The 23,794-nt window shown below is 42.1% G+C and overlaps 1 protein-coding gene across 3 annotated transcripts in view; it reads right to left on the bottom strand.

Moving 5' to 3' along the window:
- LOC147021566 (RNA cytosine-C(5)-methyltransferase NSUN2-like) overlaps positions 1–23,794 on the bottom strand; it is a 218,064-nt gene that overhangs the window by 60,032 nt on the left and 134,238 nt on the right. For 2 of the 3 annotated variants that reach the window (XM_085893704.1, XM_085893706.1), the window contains exons 3-7: positions 15,725–15,829; positions 8,543–8,648; positions 1,895–1,966; positions 1,571–1,655; positions 1,009–1,210 (exon numbers count right to left, since the gene is read on the bottom strand). In XM_085893704.1, coding sequence (XP_085749830.1) covers positions 1,009–1,210; positions 1,571–1,655; positions 1,895–1,966; positions 8,543–8,648; positions 15,725–15,829 — 570 coding nt within the window. Of the gene's footprint in view, positions 1–1,008; positions 1,211–1,570; positions 1,656–1,894; positions 1,967–8,542; positions 8,649–15,724; positions 15,830–16,304; positions 16,472–23,794 lie in introns of all 3 variants that reach the window. The other variant, XM_085893705.1, reaches the window with a different exon arrangement.

Here is a 23,794-nt window from a genome sequence, read left to right as displayed (position 1 = left end):
GACACCGTGGAAAATTAAATGACCAAAAACAAGTGATGGCAGATGGGTCCTCTGGCTTAATGTCCTTTTGATTGACCCACACATTGAATTGAAGAATCAGCCAACATGCAAAACACGAAGGTGATGGTTCATCGCTTGGTCAAGGGTCAAACCAAGGCGAGGTGGCTCAAAACTATCCTGCCTCGCCAGGAAGGACATGTAGCACTCGGTTAAAAGCCCATTACCCTTGGTTCAACATGCTGTGAAACATTCTCATGAGTAATCTTAGGACTTGACGAGAAAGTGTAAATGGATATGCCTCCGCTCATGTAAGATGTGTTGGATGTCAACCCACTGTTGCATGAAAGAGAGAAAGAGAGAAAGAAAGAGAGAAAGAAAGAGATGCTTTTTGTGTCTAATCATTACATACTTTTGGAATGTACCTTTTACCTTTTGACCCTTTCGACTGCTGAGACCTCTTTGACCTTTGAAGACCCTTTAAGATCCCCAAGACCCTTAAGATCACGAAAGAACCCTAATTATCATGAGGGTTCCAAGGCTTCCAGGCTGGGAAACCTATGGTTTTGTTCAGACGAGCAAAAACGTCCAAGGCCGTGAAGACAAATGAAAATTTGGTCCAATGGACCAACTGGCCCCTGAGTAATGAAAAGCCACGAGTTTATGTGCTGTACCAAATTAGGTAAAAATATCAGGGCAGGATAAGATTCGATTTTGTCTGATTAGGGACATATTCACGAGAATTTTTCACTTCAGACTTACTCTATCATGATATGCGCCCAGTTGATCACGAAGATGATAATTACAACCGGATGTTTTATTAATTTTTTTTCCTTTGTTTTTTCTTTTTTGCACAAAGAGACCAAGTGCCATGAAGGAACTTACATGCATGCAAGACAAGAACATTTTGGAGACATCGGTGTGCTTTACATTATATGGGCATGAATAGACAATAAAGAAAAAAACCTGACAAAATTGCTGCCACACAGCATTGTGTGTAGTGTTGTTAACCTGCAAGGAACATCACAAAGAACCCGATCGAAGTCGAGGAAGGTGCGGCCGTTGTGTGTCGTCGAAGACGGCAAGTAAAGTCGAGGAAACTGGCCGCCATCGTGGTTACACACAAGTACACACGGACTGCCCAGACGCTTTACCTGATGGACCAGGAGGTAACACCGCTTGTTATCCTTGTCATTCGCCAGCACAAAACCTTCTGTTGGCCCAGGAGATGAGAAAGGAGGAACAGGCATTCTTTTTACGGAATGTTTCGTATTGCTCAGCAGTAGTTCAATCTCCCACAACTATCACCTCAACATTCAGGACATGGATATACTCGTCTCGTGGCGACTCAACAAATCAATGGTTGTTCTAGGGAACAAAAAAAAATAAGACTAAGAAGAGAAAAAAAACAAAAAGAGCATGGAAGAATGAGAGAGTGAGGGATGATAAATTGAAGTTCTTAATATTTTTTTTTGTCGGGGGGGGGGGGGGGCGGGGGTGGGTTGTCCAGAATTTCTACCACAGCCGAAAGCTCAAGTTCCTTAACTATGATACACGATTCAAAATAATTCACCTGCGAAAGGGTTGTTTACATCCGCATGCAGCATATCAATTATTTGTGCCGTTTTGGACCCAGGAGCAGCACACAAATCCAGCACCTAGAAAATGCCAAGATCAAACATAAACAAAACGGCAAAATATATATATATATATATATATATATATATATATATATATATATATATATATATATATATATATATATATATATATATATATATATATATATATATATATATATATATATATATATATATATATATATATATATATATATATATATATTTATTCACATAAACCACAATTTCTACAGTGTTTGTCACAGGAATTCATGTACCTTGTGATGAGGCTCCACTTCGAGCAGAAGTGGCGGAATCATGCTCACAGCTTCCTGTCGGCTTATGTTACCCTGGAGAACAAGATGATAATGGCACCACCATTGAATAAACACAAGGCAAGCAAACGGAGGAAAACGGGACTCAGCTGAATCACTCCTCCAACATATTCACCTTCCGACACAGCAACATTAACAACCCAACTCATAGACTGAGCCTTAAGTACTCAGAGCATTGTTAAAGATTTAGATGTTTCCAATCCATTTTAGCATGGCACCCTGGGGTACTGTGTAATGCACACGTGCACAGCATATATGACATCCCATGATCTCATCCCCCTCCCGCACCCCCAGAAAACAAACTTCAAAACTCTATTTGCCTTCTGTGAACAACATGCACTCTGGTGCGCAAAGATTCAATTTGTATCCATTTAACAAGAGTCTATTTCTCTCACCTGTGTTGTTAAACCTTGTTTTGAGCAACAAAGGTGATGCAAAAAACAGGTTCGGCTCAAGAATATGATCAACACAATGGAACAAACTCAGCGCTCGGCTGACAGAGGAGCTCAGAGGCAGTCAACTTACCTTTTTGATCAGTCCATTCCAGGTTCGATTCATGGCCCAACTATAAACCGTCCTCTCGGTGCTATGCAGAGTGTTGCGTCAGTGACTTTGCCGTCCTTCATAGGGGACGTTACGCAGTTTGTCCTATCTGCTTAAATTCACTGGTGGACGTGAAAGATCCTATGGTGTCTTTCGAAGAAAAAGGAGGCCATCTTGAACCAGTATCCTCACCAAAATCGAAATTCTTGCCCCAATCTCACCGAATCGCCACATCAGCATTACAAGTCGTGTCCCCCGAAAACTATGCAGTCATTGCCAGGTTCTCAGTACGCATGAATGACACCAAGATTATCATCAGCATTTTCCACGAGTTACAACGAGCCATTTGTGAAAGTTGTGATTTAATATTTTTTCCTCTAATAATGAGTGGCAAGTTTATCATTTCAAACGATATATATGTAATAGTATTACAAACAGACTTTTAGATATCAAATATCAAGTTCTGCAAAAAATTATCCAATCATTTTTAATGAAGTATTCACCTTAATGCAGACGTCATACAATTTGAACAGACGCCGTCAAGAAGTGAAGGGCAAGGGGCATGGAAATTAAATGTGCATGTGGACATGTAAAAAGAAGAAGGGAAGATCATTTTAACAATACAGTTTAATTATCACCAAATTTTTAAGTGGTGAAGCCGCTTCAATATTTGGCTATGTCCTTCCTTCCATCCATCCATCCATCCATCAAAGATGAAGAACCTTGCTAACACAGTGTTTAATTTGAAGGAATTCTGAAGGGTAATCTTAATGGGTTCTAAAGGGCAATTCAAAAGGCTTTTAAAGGGCAATTCAAAAGTGTTCTGAAGGGCAATTCAAAAGGGTTCTGAAGGGCAATTCAAAAGGGTTCTGAAGGGCAATTCAAAAGGGTTCTAAAGGGCAATTCAAAAGGGTTCTAAAGGGCAATTCAAAAGGGTTCTAAAGGGCAATTCAAAAGGGTTCTAAAGGGCAATTCAAAAGGGTTCTAAAGGGCAATTCAAAATGGTTAAAAAGGGCAATTCAAAATGGTTCTAAAGGGCAATTCAAAAGGGTTCTAAAGGGCAATTCAAAATGGTTAAAAAGGGCAATTCAAAATGGTTCTAAAGGGCAATTCAAAATGGTTCTAAAGGGCAATTCAAAATGGTTCTAAAGGGAAATTCAATAGGGTTCTAAAGGGAAATTCTAAACGGTTCTAAAGAGTAATTATAAAGGGTTCTAAAGGGTAATTCTAAAGAAGGGGTTGTGAAGGGTAATGCTAAAGAAGGGGTTGTAAAGGGTAATGCTAAAGAAGGAGTTCTGAAGGTCATTCCAAACTTACCGAAACCCCGTCACAGACGGATTCCGTTCCATGAGCCCAATATGACGACCAGTGGCGGCTCTTGAAAGAGCCGGATCCCAGTCGATGTACTCCATGGCCTTACCTAATGAGGCCTACAAAACGTCCTTGCACACGACATTTTTGGTGTACACTACTCCTTGCAAAGAAATCCCCTGATTTGTGCATGTGTTTACTTTGATGTACACCGTGTCAAAACTTCTCAGATCACAGTACCGAGAAAAAAGTGACGCGACCGCGAGGAGCACAAAATTGGTCCTTCAGTATCAATATATAGATAAGAGGTTCCAAAGAATAATTCACCTACTGTCGTGATATGCCCATTATCCACCAATGTCCTTGTGAGTCAAGTAAAACTGCTGTACACTAATGTATCATCTGCTGATTACTTTAACTAATGTATCAGCATTACTATTAATGATGTTCTTATCCTGCATGTGGATACATGCACAATCCTTCAATCAGAGAATTAAAAAAATAACAATGGAACTCTTCAATGTTGCGACATCACCAGATAAGCCTCCCTCAGATTATTACATCATTATACATACTTGGAACAAGTTTGATTTAAATCCCTGAACCCAGATTCAAAATTTTAAATAACTCTGGCTGCCAGACCACGTATCTGATCAGGTTTAAATTTATAACATATATTCCCAATCACCACGACATCACAATTGTGAAGTTTCATGTCAATTGATGAAGCAGTTCAAGGAGAAATAATTTTTTTAAACATTTTTGTTCAATCCAATATTGCTGCCAGACCATGTGACCTATAAAATATTTGTGAACACCCTGGTATCCCCAAGGCTTGGGGAACATGTGGGGTGAAGTTCCCCCCGATCTGTCAAGCCTGGAGAGGATTTTTAAAGGTATATTCTTCAAAAAAAAATCACTGCCACACCATACGACCGATTACGTCATAGGTGGAGACCTTTTTGTTCCTTACGGATAGGCGATCAAACCTTCAAAGTTTCACCTCAATCGGTTCAGCCGTTTCAGAGAAGATTTTTGAAGGTTTTTAATGTTAAAAACAACATGGCTGCCACACTGCATGATCTATGACATAATTATTATTAAAACATTTGACATGAGTCGTCGTACCTTTGGTGAAAGTTTTGTGTCAATCGGCCAAGCGGTTGCAGAGAAAACAGAGAAATTAGCATAGACAGACGTACTGACAACCCGAAAACATAATGCCTCCAGCGACTTCATCAGCGAAGACATAAAAAAACAAATCTGGCACCGTTTGAATGACACTCTGCTCACCTGCACTCCCCCCCCCCCCAACCTTCCCGATAATGTACGACTCCCAATGCATGATGCTAGAAACATGGGGTTCCTGGACATTTTGTATATCAAGTGGAAAAATCGGTTACTTTCTTCAGTTTTCTTTTAAAGATGGCATTGCAGGCTCGTGGGAGTTGCTCGTATGAAAGAAAACCTTTATCCTTTCCTACATGAACGGTGATACAACCTCATTCACACTCCATCAGTTTCCTCTGCCACAGGGTTTACAATTAATGCAACAAAATGTATTCACTCCATTTTCAACTGCACCACTTCGTACTTTAGAAAGAGAAGCTTGGAAGGAGGGGTGGTTCCAAAAAAGAAAAGGTCAATTTTAGATTTAAAAGCTTGCAGTAACCACCATTGGGGGATTCCATTTTTAATAAAATCTCAACAGAGATGGGATGTCCAAAATAGCACCTGTGCACTGGAAAATGTCAACTTGGCAAAAGCTGTGGAATATTGTTAACGCCTTGTGCCATAAGTGCGACTACATGGGAAGAGAGAACAGAAAAAGAATAATAATGTGGTGATAAGGCACAGACAAGGATGCACGAGCTGAATAAACTTATCGGCTTTACCACTTAATTGTGGCACTGGAAAATAAACCAGGTTGTAAAGGAAGGTCGAAGGATGACTATTTATCATGTGGCCTGCACTGATTTTGCTAATTGTTTTTAAACGGTGGCAGTGGTGAATGATATCAAAAGAGGGGTACAAATATAAATAGTCGTCAAATCCAAATAGTTGTGGGCGTGCGTTGACGTGTGCGTCGATATTTAGTCCATTTTTACACAGCACACACACCGAAATACAACACCACCCAGCGGGGAGCTTATCTGTTGCGGGTTGGTTACATTATTCCTGAGCTCTCCTTTGACCATCACCAAACCCCAAAGAAGAATTACTATCTTCAAAATATTTTAGGAAAACCTCAACCATGTACCTATTGGCAATGACACACAACACACAAATGAAATTGATGAAGCGGTACTCCGACAGCATTCAAATGGAATTTGGCTGAGACAAGTGTGCCAAGTGCACATCCTTATAGGGTAAATCAACAAAAGCAGACGAAAACAGAATTTGACCAAGATACAACAATACAGTAACTAAAAAACGAAGCATCATACAAATACCTCGGAGGAGAAGAGGGCCACCAAACACGTCACAAACAAATGCTCAAAACAAAAGCTCAAAAGCAGAGCAGAAAAGATATTCCTAGCCCACAAAGTAAAAAAAATTCCAAAGACAGGTGCTAATAGGAGATGTCACACATGAAATCAAAACAGCAATGAATCCAGACAGCCCCAACAATTGCAAAAAAAAAAAGACAAAACAGATATATAAAACGAAATACCAACAGATATATGCTAACAACTGGGAGAATGACAAAAGAGCAGGGAGGTATTAAAATAAAAAATAAAAAAATTGCACAAACTGGGCAAAGACAAAGAAGGCTCAATGGAATGGCGAATTAGCTCAACTGGGATGGAGAACGAATCATTATAACTGGTTGAGACCAGGGACACTGCATGAATGGCTTTAAGAAAATGGCTGGACTTCATCGATCAGACAGGTGTAGATTCTGAAAAGTAGAAACAGAAAGCTCGAGCCACCTCCTATCAGGATGTAAATAAAAAACTCCTGTCAGAACAGCTGTTTACACAAAGGCACAACAGAGTTTGTAAAGTAATCCACTGGTACATCTGCAATAACTTTGCTTTCCCAATTCCAGAAAACTCATGGAAACATGAACCAAAACCAATCATTGAAAAGAAGGAAGTAAGGTTCACATACGACCCAACAATCCCATCGAGTGGAAACAGAAAACAAAGCATTGTGACTCGATATCGTACTTGGGGACAAAAAAAAAAAAAGACAGCATCTGTACGTTTCCCTCCTTTTCACCATGTTCATGCATCCATGGCAGTGCTTATGACTTGATCTTAGCTAATAACAATGTTCTTGATTTACCGTACTCTTCACAGAGTGTTGGTGCTGCCAAAGCAATTTATTGGAAAGGGTTACACTCGGTGGTTTGCCATTGCCATCCCAATGTGGTTTGTCCATGTTCTAGCCTTTTAAATGCTGAATGTCAAGCAAGGCAGCACATACCATTTTTTATTATTATTATAATTATAATGTCTTTCGTTGGACTTGAACCACCGACCACCCAGACTCAGTGGATGCTCAAACCATTACGCCCTCCTAAACTCGAACGTGGACGAGCTAGAACACTGAACGGATCAGGATGCACAAAACAAAATAAACAGTAAGGTGGGGGAGACACCAACAGCAGAGTTGAAAGACAGAATTGAGGGAGACTCAGGCAAATAATGGGTGTGATGAGGAAGAGAAGAGGAGGATGCATGGGTTGGGCAAGATGGATGTAGAAGCAAAACTTGTTTATCTACATTGTACATATAGTAGGGCAACTTCGCATAACAATTGTGCATTTTGTGAGGAAAACACCAAATTTGGCACACTCGTAGCCTATCATATTATGAACAGATTTGGATATTGGGCCATCTTAAAATTTTTGATGGCAGTGGAAAATGGCTGCCACAGCCATCAGCGGCTGAATTTGAGATGGCCCAATATCCAAATCTGTTCATAATATAATACGATAGGCTACGAGTGTGCCAAATTTGGTGCTTTCCTCACAAAATGCACAATTGTTGTGCTATATTTAGCTCAGTTGCCCCACTAATATCGTTGAGTTTACAAAACAATTTGCGAAATTTCCCCACTTTTTATTTTTTGCTTGATGTATGATAAATCGTTGGTCATATTTGAGGTACGATGAGCATTTTTGAGATTGCAACCTGATTAGATGGACAAAGTCAATCGATACAAGATTCTTTTCCTGTCTCTGAGCAAGCGTTTTTGAGTTAAGGAACGATTGTAATTTGCAATGTTCCTGATTGTGAATGTTCGTGACACAGTTCTTATCTTGGTACGGTAAATATTTTAAGGAAAGCACAATATGATGAGTGTGTACAAACTTCCAGCTGAGTCGGATCAACTGCAAAAGAATACAACATCATTATGTTTTTACATTTGACTTTGTACCTCCTTGTGAAAATAATTATCGACAGCTTGTTCTGTTTACCTGAAGCCGTTGGAAAGGAGTTTATGAAAAAGGATGCAAAATGTCAGCTGTGGCTTTGATTTGGAGATATTACACACAGTATTTTGTAACATGTCATTGTCACCCCAGATAGGGATGTTTATTTGTATACGCTCTCTCGATCACGCCACAAATGCAATTATACATATGTCACTGTGGGATACAAAGCGGTGCAACATTTTGTCCAATCGGTGTTTTTGAGTTATGTTGACAAAGACCGACCCTCTTGAGAGGTCTGTCATCAAATGTCCTTCAAAGTGCATAAACCATAGTCCTCCGTAAAGCCTCACCGACTCAGTTTCAAAAACCAGGAAGTTGTGGAACCTCTCCAGGATAGGAGATTTGCGGATGATTTTCCTGCTCAGGTTTATTTCCCATGCCATTCCATTAGGGTACCTGTGCAAAATTAAATCAATAAATAAATAAACACAGCAAAGATTTTTTTTTTTTTTTTTTTTACAAAAAGAGCCAGTTAAAAAAGAAACAATGAAAAACAAGTTTGGGGCATACTCTGCTATTACATTAGAGTGCTGTCATTCCAAGGAAAGCCAGATGAACACCGTTAATCCTACTCAAACCCACCTCCTTCAAATTCCCTGTAGTACCATCTTGTTTACCCCATATACCCCACCCTCTCCCTCTTCCTTCCACAGATATCCAATTGTCTTTGTTCCCCACTATTTTGTGCTTCCCTCTCCCACCCCTCTTATCCCCTGCCTTATGTTTCTGTGTATCAAGTCTGACACAAGCCTTAACTTTGTATCCAAAAAACAAACAAACAAGCAGTCATAGACTGGTACTTACGAAATCGTCAACTTGACCTCTGACCTTGTCTAATAAAAGCTGTCTCTAGAGAAGGTAGCGCCGCAAACCAGAAGTTTCTACGATGATTCTGTACCAAACCATCAAAAATCGAATGTTTGACCTCACTGTGACCTTGACCTTTGACCGATTTTGACCAAAATCTAATCAGCGCGAGCCATCACCCTCCTGAATCACGTGGTGTAATTGGACATTGGTCGCTTCTTCTGTTCTCAAATTATCATGTTTTGGATGTTTGACCTCACTGTGACCTTGACCTTTGACCGATTTTGACCAAAATCGAATCAGCACGAGCAATCACCCTCCTGAATCACGTGGTGTAATTTGACATTCGTAGCTTCTTCCGTTCTCGAGTTATAACTTTTTTTTGGATGTTTGACCTCACTGTGACCTTGACCTTTGACCGATTTTGACCAAAATCTAATCAGCGCGAGCCACACAGCGAGCCACACGCTCCTGAATCACGTGGTGTAATTTGACATTGGTAGCTTCTTCCGTTCGAGTTATCGTGCCGACAAACACACAAACAGAGTCTGGAAGTGATCAATATACTTACGAAATCTTTAGATTTCGAAAGTAACAAGCCGGTAGGCGAAATGGCTGCTCGCTCTTGATGGAAAGCTGGCCGACGCGACTAGCCGATATTCATGGACATGCTATCGATCAATTTAGCACAATAAATATGATTATCACAGCCCTCTTAGTTTGCGCCCAGAAACCCGCCTTGTGAAATTTCAGGCATGTTTCCAAAGAGACTCTAACAAATGGCAGCCCTGGTAATTCCATTTATCTATTCGCTAAAGATTTTATTTTTTTTATATGATGCTGTAAGGCATTCTCCTTGGGCACAAAAAAAAACAGGTCCCTCGGAGGTATTGATTTTTTTGTACAGTCCACAATAAGTGTACGATGTACGATAAAGTATTTTAGCTGTTGCTGAGCAACGGAGGTGTGCAAAGCAACCATTCATTTTTGTGTACATGCTTGCCACATTATACACATTTCACCCAAGTTTCATCAAAATCAGACTTTTTCTCTTAGAGATATTCACAATTAACCGTTTCTGAAATGTTTGACCTGTACTCGCCCAAAACCTATCTCCTCCTACTAATATTTTTTGTTAGGGCTGCAAATTGGCATGAAGGGAGCGAGACAGATTACGCACAGAACTCTAAGCTTCGATTTTTCTATTTTTTCGATTTTTTGACCACTTTAAAGTCCGTTGCTGGGGCCCGGGGTCCCATATTCGAAAGCACACGATTCCCAGAAATATTGGTCCTACCTACGAAATTTCATTGGAATCGGTTGAGTGGTTTCGCCCCAAGGCTTGACCAAAGTTTCGCGGACAGACAGACAGATGGAAATGTCCAGAATAAGGGTGCTCGAAGAGCAAACAAAAAAAAAAAAGCACAGGGTTGTGAACTGCACAATCTTGCTGAGAAAACCAAAAGTTTTGTTGAAATGCCAAATCAGTGTGTGGCTTTTATCAATTCAAAAACCTTGATGGGAGGAGTAATGCAACTATGCATGAAACACTTGAAGCAAAACACAATGGGTTACAGAGGCATGGTTTATGGACCAAGATTAATTACACCCTCACATTTTTCTATTAGTCTCCACCATTACACCCACGATCGAAAGCAATGAAACGAGTGCAAAAGGGAAACAAATTTCATCGCATCAATATTGCAGTCTCACGAATTGGACATCTTTCTCACTTCTGCGACTCATTGGGACTGACACGATCTGTCAACTTCCTGACCCGGATATCAACCAACATACTCCATCTCTTATGGATCTGATTTTGACCAATTTCCCTGCAAATATCTGCTGTTTTTCCTCCGCTCCAATCGGTTCTTCTGACCACTTGCTTGTCAAAGTAGACATCTCTCTGGCTGTTATGAGAGAATCAACTCGGTGCCGTCGAGTCTGGCATTTCACTCAAGCCGACTGGCAGGGTCTCCAAGCAGCCATCAAACTTCGAGACGAGTCCCCCATTTCTACTTTCTCTGACAACAACCCATCCTGGGAATTCTTTCAAAGACATTTGCTCTCTCATGCAAAGATTTATCCCATCTCGTCTTCAGTTGTCCGACCCATTCCTCCCGCCCATTGTACACACTGAAGCTTGTGGGGAGGCAGTCGTCCTGAAACAACTTGCCTTCTCCTCATGGAAGGCAAATCCAACTGAAGGCAATCTCAGTTCCTTCCACAAAGCTCAGAACAAGTGTCTACCCTCAGGAGAGCCAGAAAACAACATTTTTCTAACCTCAAGTCTGAACTCTCAAACCTCTCTCCCTCCTCCAAATCCTGGTGGCATACAGTTAAGTCTATTTTCTAATGTATGTTCGCCCTCCATCCCCTCCCTTATCTCAAATAGCTGCACAGCTGACACTGCACATGAAAAGGCTGAATGCCTAAACTCAGTGTTTGCTTCTAAATCTTGTGTCCCAAGCCCATTGCTTTCTGTACCCACCTTACCCAGTCACACTGAGCTCCTCTGGACTCTGTGTTCCTTTCTCCCGACAAGGTGACGAGTTTGCTGTCAAACCTTGACCCAGATTCTGCAACCGGTCCAAATGGCATCAGACCACATGTTCTAAAAACCTTGTCTGCTGCTCTTGCTCATCTTCTCTCTGTTCTAATCATCCTCTAGTTTGCTCAGTCATCTGCCGTCTGCTTGGAAATCAGCAAGCTTTACTGCTCTGCATAAAAGGTGCAAAACGATCTCTCTGACTCTGGAAAATCCTCTATTTCTCTTCGCTGATGATACCATCCTCTGTTGTAACATCTGTCATCCCTTTGATTGGAAAGCAGCCTTCTCTTTACTCTCTACAGATCTGGGTAAAATCACAAGCTGATCCAACACTTGAAACGTGTCCTTCAATCCTGACAAATCTCAAACTCTCACTATATCTCTCTGAAAGGACCATCTGGAACCCACCCACCCCCCCTCCCCCAATCTACTTTCTCAACAATCCTCTTGAACAAAGTCCTTTTATTTAAGCTTCTGGGTCTCACTATCTTCCATGACCTTTCCTGGGACCAGAGCTTGACTGGGGGTAAAGAAGATGAGGGTTAGGACAGTTTATAAGGCAGGGGTGTTTCAGTTGGAGAGTGGTGCTCTGCCCTCTGGGCTGGTGGGCCCACCTCCCACCTTTCTCAGCTTCACACTGTGGAAACCAGAGCTTTTAGGATCATTGGTCTCTCCCACAATGAAGCTCTCTATGTCTTTGGGTCTCTCACTGCAGCCAGGTCAGTGATCTTTCTGTCTTCTGCAGTCTTCTCTCTGGCCTCTCACCCCCTGCTTTGTCTGTGATATGTCCCCCTCATATTTCCACAGGGCACTCAAGGTCTGCCAGCAACCACCTTCTGGTGAAACTGCCAAAATCAAGAATTACTGCTCACCCTCACCCTTTCATCTCTCTTTTTTCCCACCTCTGGAATAAACTCCCACACTCTTCAATCCCTCTTCCCTCCCGGTCTTCAAAACAGCTGTTCACCACCAACTTTTATCTTCCCCCATACAAAACCATGATCTTTTCTTCCCCTGTTAATCCATCCCATACCCACCTCTTTAAAATTCCCTGCTTTCCTTCCTGAAAGTCCCTGTTGTATCCATCTTGTTTACCCCATGTACCCCACCCCATCCATCTCCGTTCCACAGATCTGCTAATGTCTCTAATCCCAACTATTTTGTGATTCCGACTCCCATCCCTCTTGTCTCCTACTCCCTTTGTTAGCTTATACAAGCCTCAACAATGTGTACAAATATATGTATATATATTTAGACTGAAAATCTCAATTTAAACAAAACAAATCAAGCACAGCTTTAACTTGTTCACCAGTCTCATTTTAAGCATTTCCCCATGAATTCAATCACACTTTCACTGCAAGCAAAAGTAACTGTCACCAATGATGGCAAAAGTTTATGTTGATCTATACATTTAAAATTTTTTATGGACTTTAAAAAGGTTAAAAATAAAAAATGACGGTTTTTACAGCCATTTTTCCCTGCTGTGCAGGGGTTGGGCTTTTTCTTGAGGCAATGTTTTTTTTTTATGGCTGGATGCCCTTCCTGACGCCAACCCTGGTCGCCTCTTACGACACACAGGGATATGGTACACCTATTCAAACCAGGGCATACACCGGGACCAGTACACTGGTACTCATTTCGACGACCTCAGAAGGACGACAGGCTGAGTCAACACCCTAGTGTTAATTCAGCAGCCAACGGGGCTTGAACTCAGGACCCTGGGATCCCAAGCCACCACCCTAACCACTAAGCCAACACCAGGCTTACTTTAAAAAGGTCAATTGTGTTGTATTCTGGTTTAAGCAATTTATACCACCCACTGCAAAATGGTTGTGCAACATCGGTTGGCAGAGGTTCATTTTGTCTTAACAAATTAAAAAAAAAAAAAAAAAAAGAGGGCAAAATACCCAACTTGCGAAATAAGATTTATCAACATTATTGATGGTTGTTCTCACGTTATTTTAAAACGTGAAAAGTTGAAGTTTGCTTGCATGCGCAGCTTTTCAAACGCAGCGCGGGAAGCGGCCACCGGAAACGGGAGACGGGAGACAGACCACGGTTCCCAAAATACTGTACAGTCGATGGTCTCTGCCTCACTTCCCACTCCTGCTCCTCAAGGGGGCATGCTCATTTGCTCAAAAACTACAAGCAAATATAAGCCTGGTTGTCAATCAGGATAGATGTAATATACAGGTAGGAGACAAAAAGAAATGAAAACACCTGGGTAAATGAAGAACATCACGTATATTGAAAGCAATGGCTTCCACACTGTTGTGGCAATGTGTTAATTAAACAAATAACATCCAAACATGCTTAGGGTCATGTATAAAAATGCTGCACAGGCCTGGTTGCCTGTATGGCAAGCATGGCTGCAATAGGACACCTCATTGACTTCGAAAGAGGGGTGATTGTTCAGGCGCAATTGGCAGGAGCTTCAATAACAAAGACAGCTCAACTTGCTGATGATTCATGAGCAACGGTGTCGAAGGTGATTTCGGTATTGAACTCAGAGGGAAAGACATCATCAGCAAAGGACAACAGTAGACAAAAGCGTATACTCCAGGATCATTATATCCGTGCATTAATTTGAAGTGCAAGGCAAAGCAGCCAAGCAACTGCAAATCAATGGACTGTAAATTTCAACCTGTGGTGCAAGCAGCCAGTTTCATAAAAAAATGGTCTGCAGACAACTCCACAAAGCAGAATACCATGGAAGGGTTGTCGTGCACAAACCGCTCATGACACATGGCAATGTACATTTGTGAGTCCAGTGGTGCAAAGAGCACAAGCAATGGATGGCTCAGCATTGGAGAAATGCGATATGGTGAGATGAATTATCCTGCACCATGATCTCGATAAACAAACGAGTGCACTTGTGGCACCAACCTGAATAACTCCACAACCCTGAATGCTTAGTTCCAACAGTGAAGGATTCTGGTGGTTCTGTAATGTTGTGGGGTGCATTTTCCTGGCATGGTTTTGGTGTTGTCATTCCCTTAGAAGGCAAGGTGAATGCCAATCGCTACTTAATGGCACCGAGTGATTATTTTCACCCTATGTTGCAGCATTTCGTTCCTGCCAGGAGGGGTATCTTCCAGGATGACAATACCCCATCCACAGAGCACGTGTGGTCACCCAATGGTTTGATGAGCATGGTACTGATGTTATCCATATGTCATGGCCTTCTCAGTCACCAGATCTGAACCCAATCGAGCATTTATGGGAAATTCTGAAACGATGCCTGAGACAGCATCTTCCACCTCCATCAAACAGATGCGAGTCGATTGAATTTCTTGAAGAAGAATGATGCCGCATCCATCCTGCAGAAATCCAGACGCTGGTGGACTCTGCTACAGCGCATACAGGCCAAACTGACCGCACGTGATAGCCCAATGGCCTATTAAGTGACTTTACATTGATGTTTTCTTCTGTTTTTTTTTTTGTCCACGACCTGTATAGGACATGCGACAACAGAAAAGCATTTTCATCATGAATGGAAGAAGCATAAAAGCATAGAGTAAAAAGAAAAGAATTTTCATCATGAATGGAAAAAGCATAAAAGCATAAAGTAAAAAAAACATGCGAGTTAAAGATACCAGGTTGCCCACACATTAACACTATTCTATAATCACACAACAATGTATTTAAAATTTGTACCAAACTACCCATCAACACTGCAAATGTACGCACTTGGCATTTCATTAATGGACGTACAATCCGATTTGAGAAAATTGTGCACACAAAGTACCCTCTGCTGACGAGAATGGAAGCTACAACTCCAATATAATTTTACATTTTAATGGGGCTGTAGGTAACATTGCTTTCCTTTTGCACTTCATCAAAAAGATCCCTCATTCACTTGTTCAAACGCACATATGACACGATTTATCATTTCCAACAAATGATCAAAAACCACTTGAGATATCAGCCAAAATCTACACAGAAACTGCAATTACCAGAACATCTAATATCACGTGGACTTGCAAGTTTCGCTCCACTGGTGTCCTCTGCCACATCTCCAGGTAAAATTTGGCTGTCCAGATGCAAATGCAATCTCCAGATAAAATGCAAATGATAAGGAGCCACAAACTCAACGAGTTATGCAAATGCTCACCAAGGCAAAAGGTGTGGGCGATCAACCTTTTGTCCATCCACCTCCAGGTTCTGCAGCTCTTGGAAGTGTTTCACCTTGAGGGAACGAAGCAGCTCTTCAGCATGGCTAGACAGACAGAAAAGGTTAAGATATAAACATTAATTAAACTGATTGGCAAAGCTTAAAACAATACTTCATCATACCCAAAACACAGACTTGCAGCAAGAGTCAAATTCCCTCTCCAGTCAATGCTAATCTGCTAAATTGTGCCAACAGGAAGAATTGTTAATGTGATTTAATCTGTGCATCATTCTTTCACAGTCACATTATTTTGGTTCAAAAATCCAAGTCTACGAAGCAGGACTGTACAAGTCAGGAACACAGTGCAAAACTCCAGAGACATACATATATATATATATACATATACATACATATATATACATATATATACATATATATACATATATATACATATATATACATATATATACATATATATATATATATATACATATATATATATGCACAAATCATGTCACATTCATTCATTTCAAAACCGAGATGAATCCATGTGGCATCACTGATGTCAGGACAACCCAACCTTCTGTATCCAGTAATGCGGAAGGTGACGGGTAAAGGTTGACGCAGAGCTTCCATCATGTCATTCCACTCCTCTGTGGGTACAATGCCTTGTTCGCGGTAATACCGCTCAAAATCACGATTCTCCTTAATGATCTCTGCATAACCAGCACCCCAGCTGCTCCTCTCCTGCACAAATATGAAAATCAAATTACATACTTTAAAAGAGTTTAAGCAAATGCACCTGTTAAAGTGAGATGTGCATGAAATGTTTTTTTTAATCGAAACTTTCACTTTACTTATCAATAACCTGAAGCATACCATTAACCAGTAAAATCAACCTCAGCAAAATTTCCTCAATTAAATTTCTGCATGTGCCACCAGATCTGGTCTATGGCCGGGGGTGTGCCAATAAACATGCTCGGAAGTAGATTCGGTAATCCTCTTGAAGTCTGGGGTTAACAAAATGGCATCCAAAGAGATCGATATATTCAAAGCCGCTTGCAAGTCATCACCAGAAGATATCCCTGGTGCAATTTTATGTGGTACTTCATATCGTATGCCGAAGATGAAACGGTGGTGAAAATGTCATGGAGCTTTCACCAAAGGTAACATTTACTTGGAAATCGAGATTAGTCTGTGCAAAAAGTGGTATTTCAATGCAAAGCTTGTTTGACAAGTCCAAGTAACTGTGTGAGCAGAAGCAAACATCTTCCAAAAGAATGGGAGATTTCACTTTGCTCATTCTACATCAGCATTTCTAGAAAGTGAACATCGTGTGCACACAACAGCAATATGTGCTTGGAAATTTTACTTCCAAAGTTTTACTTTTAAAGTAATATGTACTTCTTGCCAAGGAAGCCAGAGGGAAAGGTGCGCACACGCACGTCACCCCATCATGCCTGTGCTAACCAGCCTCAGTATCGTTATCCATGAACACAAGCCAATATCCCTATTCATTACATATAGGGGCCTATCCAAAACCCATTGAAACCAATCCACCCTCTCTGCTGCCACTACCATTCCAGGAAGACCATTCCACACATTAACCACCCCTGCCTTATAACTGTCCTAACCCTCATCTTCTTTACCCCCAGTCAAGCTATGGTCCCTGGTCCTTACATTGTCCACTCTGCTGATAAACTACACTGCACCCATTTTGTTCACACCTTTCATTATCTTAAACATCCCGATCATATCACCTCGTAATCGCGTCCTTTCTGATGTATAAAGTTCGTCTCCTTCAAACGCTCCTTATCGCTTAGCCAAGCAGACCCTGCAATCAATCTTCTTGCTCGACGGGCTACGCTGTACTCTCTCTATTCAAAACTGCACAATATGAGGCCTCACTACATTCCGATACAGTATGCAGTGTTAAAACTACTTCTTGATTTATTAATTTATCCCCCTACAAATGCAACAGAAAACCCTGTTTGCTTTACACATAGCTGCCTGGTATTGTCCTGTCTACTGACAACCCCACCCTCCCCTCCCCCACACCCCCCTCCCCCCGCCTATTTATAACCACCCTGAGATCCTTCTTCTGTGTGACACACTCCAACATTACCCACGAACCAAACCCCAGCACCTTAAATTTCTTAATGTTAAATTGCATCTGCCAATATTTTGCCCAATCAATGCAAGTCACCAGACTTTCCTGAATCTGATCACCAGGCTCTCCGCTATCCTCCTTCACTCGAGGTTTTGTGTCATCAGCAAATTTAGAAAGCCTTCTCTTTACCGTCCTTTCTGATGGTAAAGGTTGATGCCACTATCCAAAGCGTTGATGTAAATTATGAATAATAATAATAATACTTCCAATACCGATAAGTGACGTACCCCACTACTTACATCCTCCCACTCACAGCCACCCTTTGCTTCCCCTCACTAATCCAGTTAGCTACCTAACCAGCCACTCCACAGCGCCCACCTCGGCCAACAACCTCCGACGTGGTACCGAATCAAATGCCCTCTGAAAGTCAAGAAACACTACATTACTGCACTTCCTTCATCCACCCAATCAGAAACGGCCATTTCCCCATTGATGAATTCAAAGCAGAGTTGGGATTCATTGTAGATTTGTAAGTAAACAGTTATGCCACTGCAGATATAGTTTGTTACTTTGTCAGCACCTACATTGTAAATTTAGGTGCCATATTTTTGGAGACCAAGCCGATGTGGAGTGCAAGTCAAATTGGCTAATTCCCCCATTTTCTTTCCTTCATTGACAGATAAGTCGATTTGGAGTACAATACGAGGCTACGGTAATGAACAAAACCGTCAGTCAGTCCAAACAATATCGGTATTCATTCATTCCTCCCTTACACGGTCACAACACAACACTGCCTCAAGCCGCTGCCACACCTTCACGTTTTCGCCAGCGTATGCCGACGTATTAAAAATTTTGCGAATACGCTGGCACACGTCGAATACGTTATGGGTAAGATTTGTCTACGTTAAGAGCACGCTGAAGCACGCTGGCATACATAGTAGTACGCTGACCTCATCGAAAATTTTGTGCATGCACAAAATTTTTCGACGTATGCCAGCGTATTCACTCACACGTTCCGCATATGCTGACCATAATTTGGAGGCACGTCGACACACGTTACTTGTAAGTTACTCATAAGTCGAAATACGTCGAGGAAATGTCTAGCGTACCCGAAACTTATTTCTAACCTATGAGTAACGTATCTCCAACGCATATTGACGTATGTCGATGCATTTGACGTCTTCCGGACGACCACAGAACTTACTGAACGCGTTTCTAACTTACAGCTACCGTATAATGGCGTATTGACAGCGTTTAGGGGAATTGGTATATAAAAATGGGGTTCACAGGAGGAACCCGTCAGTGTTCCACAGTCCGTGGTGAGATGTCCATGTCATCCGAGAGATGGAGGATCCGGCAAGGCCGAGATGAGAATACCTACTAGCTGTCCTCCAACATCAACATGACCTCATTGATTTGACACTGCACCAGTTGCATGCCAATAGAGCTAGGAAAAGAAGAGGTGAGCGGAGGAGAAGGAACTGGGTGAGACCATGGATCGGGAGGCGACGGCAGTTTGGCATGTATGACCAGCTCATGGTGGAACTCCGTAACGAGGACCATGCATCTTTAACCAACTTCCTGCCTCCCCCCCCCCCCCACCCCTGCGATGTTCGACGAGCTGCTAGCCAGAGTGGATCCAAGGATAACCAAGCAGTACACCTTCTACAGGGATCTGCTTGAGCCTGGCATGAAGCTGGCACTGACTTTGCATCACCTTGCCTCTGGAAACAAGTATGCCTCGATGAAGTTCGGATGGAGGGTCCCTCACAACACCCAGTCCCAAGTGGTTAGAAAAGTCTGTCAAGCCATTATTGACGAATACGTGGATGAGGTGCTGGTTTGCCCAAGTACTCCTGATGGTTGGCACGCCATAGCTGACAAGTTCTTCCAACGATGGAACTTTCCCCATACATGTGGGGCACTTGACGGGAAGCACGTGGTCTGCCGCTGTCCTCCAAAGAGTGGGTCCCAATACTTCAACTACAAAGGATTCTACTCCATTGTTCTGATGGCGCTTGTGGATGCTGACTACAAATTCATTTGGGCAGATGTCGGCGGTACTGAATCAGCATCAGATGCGCAGATATACAATGACTGTAAGCTGAAGGAATGCGCTGAAGACGGTACCCTTGGTTTCCCTGACCCTGAATCTCTTCCCAACGACAACCAGGATGTGCCTTACTTCTTTCTCGGTGACGATGCCTTTGCCTTACGACCAACCATGATGAAGCCATACAGCCTCTGGGGTCTGACGAATGAACAACGAATCTTCAACTACAGGCTTAGCCCAGCAAAGAGGGTAGTAGAAAATGCATTCGGCATCCTGGCTAACAGATTCCAGGTTCTGCTAAGTACCATGCAGCATCACCCCTCCACTATCAAGCTCATTGTCAAAGCACGCTTGATTCTGCACAACCCCATGAGGACCAGGTAATTCATGTTTATAGAGCATATATTATACAGTATACAATGCAATTTAACTTTTAGCCTATGCTTATAAACATTATATGATTTACCTTAAATGTTATATGTATCATTATATTACTTTTTATTGTACAGCGCATTAGAATATATGTTTTTATTTTCGGTGCGCTTTATAAGTAAATAACATCAAATTCAAATTCCAGGTACCCAGGACAACAGAACGAGCAGCTTGACCGGGCAGAGAATGAGAACCGCGACCTTGTTCCAGGAGCATGGCGAGAGGGACATCACTTGGAGGATACACAGACAGCGACTGGCCCCAACACTGCCTCCAAGGACGGAAATAAACAGAGGAATCTCCTCAAGCACTGGGTTAACTCCCCAGCTGGTGCAGTTCCATGGCAAGACAGGATGATTTAGATATTTGTATTACTGCATTGTTCATGCAATAAAGGACCTCAGAAACAGTAAGATTCCTCTTAAAATGAACATCACATAAAAACCATTTTTTCAATTATGCACTTTGCAATATACATGTACAATTCAACAAATAAAAAATTTTCTTGTTACTTTGCAATACGTTTGTATCGACTGTACATTATATTATTACTAGCCAAAACCCCGTCACAGATGGATTCCGCTCATTCAACCACCCTCACCAGCTCACCCACACTCGAGGGACATGGACTGGAAAGGGCGTGCTTGCCCCCGCCTACTCATCCCCCGGCACTGCCCCATTCTCCCCCCCCACCTTCAATTTGCTTACCCCCACCCAAAAATTAAAAAAGTGTTTATACTTGCTTTAAAAGTGTTTATACTTACACTGTTGATGGGCTCAGCACAATGGCGGACCACAGTCTTGAGGAAGCCGAAGTTTGCCTTCACCCACTGCTCCCTCTCTGTCATTTCTGGGGCGCCGTCACCGCTCTTCTTCTTGTCGAGACGGGTGTGGGTATCTCGCAGGGACTTGAACCACCCTTGAGGGTGCTCGACAGTCTTCCCCATGGCATTGGCTTGATCCTCCCAGAGCTTTGCCTTCTTGTCCACCCTCCGGTCGTCAGTCTTCTTGATGTCCCAGAGGATGGCGTTCTCGCGAAGGAAATCGCACGAGCTGCTCCTCTTGGACATCAAGACAAAACTGTGTGGGTGTGGGTGATGATGGATCCTCCTTGCGTCCGCGGCCACGAGACTTATTGGCAGCATTCTTCGAAGTTTTCTTCGGCATGATAGTGATGTTGACACTTTGATGTCCAGTGCGGTTATGATTTAAATCGTCGAGTGGCAGCCTTTTAATAGGATACGCCACGTGATCGTCGGCGATACGCTGTCGCGCGCTCTGCATAAGTTGTTGGGCATAAGTTGTGAACGCCGACAACACGCAAAGCATTCGTTGGTATAAGTTATGTATAAGTTATTAAAACGTTCTGTGTACGTCCGACTCGGTATGAATCCACTATTATACGCCCAAAACTGGAAAAAAAAAAAAAAGCATCAATAGTTCAGCGTACGCCAACGTTTTAGATAAATTTTGATACGTTGCCATACACTGGCTAAATCGTAAAGGTGTGACAGGGGCTTCAGGTACTGCCAGGGTCATGGACACAATATTAATGACCTGTTATGTGCATATTATTTTAATTGCTTTGTGAGGCAACGTTCCACATGAATTACAAATGTAAATAGTTTTTAAAACACGTTTGTTATCGTTCTGAGGTACTTAAAAGAAGCTAAAGAATCGTTATCAGCAACAGCTCATAGCAAATTATATTTTGTCACAGAACACGACTCCTTAAGCGTGAATACAAAAAAGGTCACAATGTTGCATTCATTGGAATATTAAAAATAAAGAAATAATAAATAAAATTAAAAAAAAATAAACGGCACCTCGTTCATGTTAATGATGTTCGACATTTCCAAATCGTCCTCCTGGTACTTTGTCTGGACAAATTCGCTGACGTTGTCCAACCTCTCATCCAAGTCATCGGGAGTTTTTTTTGCCACAGTCGTGTTCGGCCTAATACACAGTCCTTTTCTACGCATAAACCTGAAGCACCACGAAGGATCACCCCTGAAACTTTCAATTCCCAAATCGGTTGCGATTTGTTTGGCCCGTTCTCTCAACTGCACGGTGTTAAGTCCTCGACAAGCGGCACGTTGAGTCAGCACATGTTCCTCCAACTTATCCTCAAGGTTCATCCACCGTGCTTTGCAGCCGCGATTCGCCTTCTTGGATTTCTTGGTCATCCGCAACGTATCCTTCGCTTTACGCCAGTCCCGAACACATTTCTCGCTGACACCGTATTTCCTCTGTGCAGCCATATTCCCATCATTTTCTTCAGCGAACTTAACAACTTCCAACTTAAAAGCTGCAGTGTACGACTTCCGCGACTTTACGGGAGGCATTTTGAGAGTAAGTAGCAAGGATGGATACATAAAATTAGGATTCAAAGGGATGGATCAAATATAATTGGTGAGTGCGTGCCGTGATGCTCGTTCTTGATTGGATAATTTCTGATGCGTCTGTGGGCGAATTAACACTTAATTGTTCACCCAGTAAGCAAACGCTCCGGCCAATGATTGAGAGTGCTTTCAAAATTAATTACACAACTTATTTCAGAAAATATGATGTTTCACAAATTTTTGTGATTTACGCAATTCAATGTCTTAAACCATAGATAAGTCGATTCTGAATACAAGTCGAGGCCTGGGCTTCTGGTTGGAAAAACAAAAAAAAAAGTATCGAATTGTACGCCGAAAAATACGGCATACTTTTTTCGTAAAACGAAGTGCGGCAATTCCCACTAAAAATGCGTGATTAATGCAAAGGTAACAATTCCACAATCCACAATCGGGATGTGATTTTTCATCATTAACTGCAACTCAAGATGAAGAGTTAATTTTAATACGTTTCTCACAAGTACAAGTGTTTGAATTAACAATTACAGAGACACATATCCTGAACAGGTCAAACTGTTCAGGACCCTCGATGGAAGGTGCAGGAATTTGGAATTTGGTCAAGGTGCCGGCGATAACCCGCCTACTGTTTGCGGAGGACACCACGGGATTATTTTATTTTTTAACGTCCACCAACGAACGGTGCTGGAAGACGGGTCCTCCGGCTCAACGTCCACCCGACGGGTGGTACACAAATTGATCTCACCCTGCATGAGAAATACCAGGGTGGCAGTTTAGAGAACGGTCGGGATTCTAACCCAGGCAAGACAGAGGGTACATACTTCTAGAGTCGAGGCTATCCTCCGATGTTTCATGTCCCACTCATGTTGAAACGCTTGAAAGTGTACATTTACTCCAGCAGTAAAGAGGCTGAGCAGGGAAAGGTGGTCAAATACGTGACGAGTGTTGCAAATAAGCAAATATTCTCATTGCGCTTGTGAGAGTTTATCACGTGTGTAGCTGCGTTGAAAATGGGAACGGGCGTTCTTTTCAGGTGTGCGTAATTATTTATTGGTTGTGGGCGAATGAGATACTATGTTGATGTGCAAAGTGTCGTACTAAGCATTTCTCATTGTCAA

The sequence above is a fragment of the Eptatretus burgeri genome, chromosome 8 (genome assembly GCF_056783735.1).
Source record: "Eptatretus burgeri isolate ZD-2024b chromosome 8, Ebu_testis_v1, whole genome shotgun sequence".
Taxonomy (NCBI): Eukaryota; Metazoa; Chordata; class Myxini; order Myxiniformes; family Myxinidae; genus Eptatretus; species Eptatretus burgeri.
The sequence above is the reverse complement of the archived record's forward strand: the minus strand, read 5'-3'. Positions and strand labels throughout refer to the sequence as shown.